Source organism: Olea europaea, unplaced genomic scaffold (assembly GCF_002742605.1).
Source record: "Olea europaea var. sylvestris unplaced genomic scaffold, O_europaea_v1 scaffold6801, whole genome shotgun sequence".
NCBI lineage: Eukaryota > Viridiplantae > Streptophyta > Magnoliopsida > Lamiales > Oleaceae > Olea > Olea europaea.
This window is the reverse complement of record NW_019265186.1, coordinates 1-1,204: the sequence shown is the minus strand read 5'-3', so window position 1 is coordinate 1,204 and position 1,204 is coordinate 1. Positions and strand designations below refer to the sequence as shown.

Genomic DNA, 1,204 nt, shown 5'->3' with positions numbered 1-1,204 from the left:
AAGCTGGGACCAGGAGAAGTGTCCCTATCTTCATCAAAATCACCTGAAATAATTCAATGTAGATCCATAAAAACATGCAATAAAGCCATGGACGAGATAGAGATCCATTTCACATATTCAGTCCCACTTTATGGCCCTTCTTTTGGCAAATGCTTTCACTTCATCCCGCTTAAATCTGTTGGAAGCATTCAAAAGAAATCAACCATTAAGTATTGTTCAAATTTGCACAAGGTACAACTGCAGATAAATAGGCTCCTTTTACGTACCACATTTTACCAAGTTTAAGACAAATAGCATCGCATGCTCAAAATAAAATGTAGGTAAATAGTGTTCCTCATCATGCTCAAAGTTGTTCACACTTGGAGGTCCCATAATATTATTCAGAAGTTCAAGGCTAAGAGAAGTCAGGTTTGATTTTGTTCTAGATTATTTGGAAAATAATGTGACAGTATCAAACAGGAAATCTATTTACCTTCAGCGCTGAGGATTGCTTAGACTTTTTCCTTCTTTTCCTGTGCTCATCTGGCTGGCTGCTTGTCAGGCTAAAATCTTGCAATGGGTGATATTTCACCGAAGCCAGCCTTCCCTTGGCTGCATCCAGCCTTTGTTTTTCAATTCTCTGCAATGATACATTTCAGTTTATAGGGAGCTTCTAAATGCACCACATTCTTTTTCCTCTCCACATTTTCTGTCCGCACTTGTCACCCAATTGAAAAATAAAAGGCAGATTTAGACTTACGAGGGCATTATCATATCCCGCAATTTGTTGTTCACAAAGTCTAAGATCCATCTCAAGCGCATTGATGCGAGAGTCAACAGGTACATTGCATTGCTGAACCATCTGTTTTTGCCTCCCCCGAACAATGTCTGGCTGCCACACATTTAATGCAACAGAAGCTTGCCTGACAGTATCGAAAGTATCACATACCAATAAGCTTACATAAGTGAATAGGGAATCACAACTTGGAAGTACGGAATGCTAGAGTTTAAAAACAAATAAAATCCCAGATAGTACAAGTTCGCATTTGGCAACAACGAATTGCAATCACGGTGTTCAGACCAGAAAGATTCAGTTCACATATGACATTGATCTTTCATGAATTCCAATTCCCTAAGCCGAATTGCACAAGTGGATCTTCATTCTGTTAAAACTCCAAGAGTTGAATCGTAACCAAACTAGAAAGAGGTTTCCTCCTCCTCCTGA

The 1,204-nt window shown here is 39.2% G+C and overlaps 1 protein-coding gene across 1 annotated transcript; it reads right to left on the bottom strand.

Moving 5' to 3' along the window:
- Positions 1-145: 145 nt before the first annotated feature.
- Positions 146-1,198, bottom strand: LOC111390429 (F-box protein SKIP24). The gene is made up of 3 exons (XM_023015470.1): positions 740-1,198; positions 473-619; positions 146-175 (listed from the first exon to the last, which is right to left on the bottom strand). Exons 1-3 carry the CDS (start codon positions 839-841, stop codon positions 170-172), a joined length of 255 nt encoding a protein of 84 aa, XP_022871238.1. The 5' UTR covers positions 842-1,198; the 3' UTR covers positions 146-169.
- Positions 1,199-1,204: the final 6 nt, after the last annotated feature.

Coding starts and splice junctions, on each gene's coding strand:
- LOC111390429 (XM_023015470.1), bottom strand. CDS start 841: ATGGTTCAGCAATGCAATGTACCTGTTGACTCTCGCATCAATGCGCTT. Junction 620..739: donor CGGGATATGATAATGCCCTC/GTAAGTCTAAAT, acceptor GTATCATTGCAG/AGAATTGAAAAACAAAGGCT.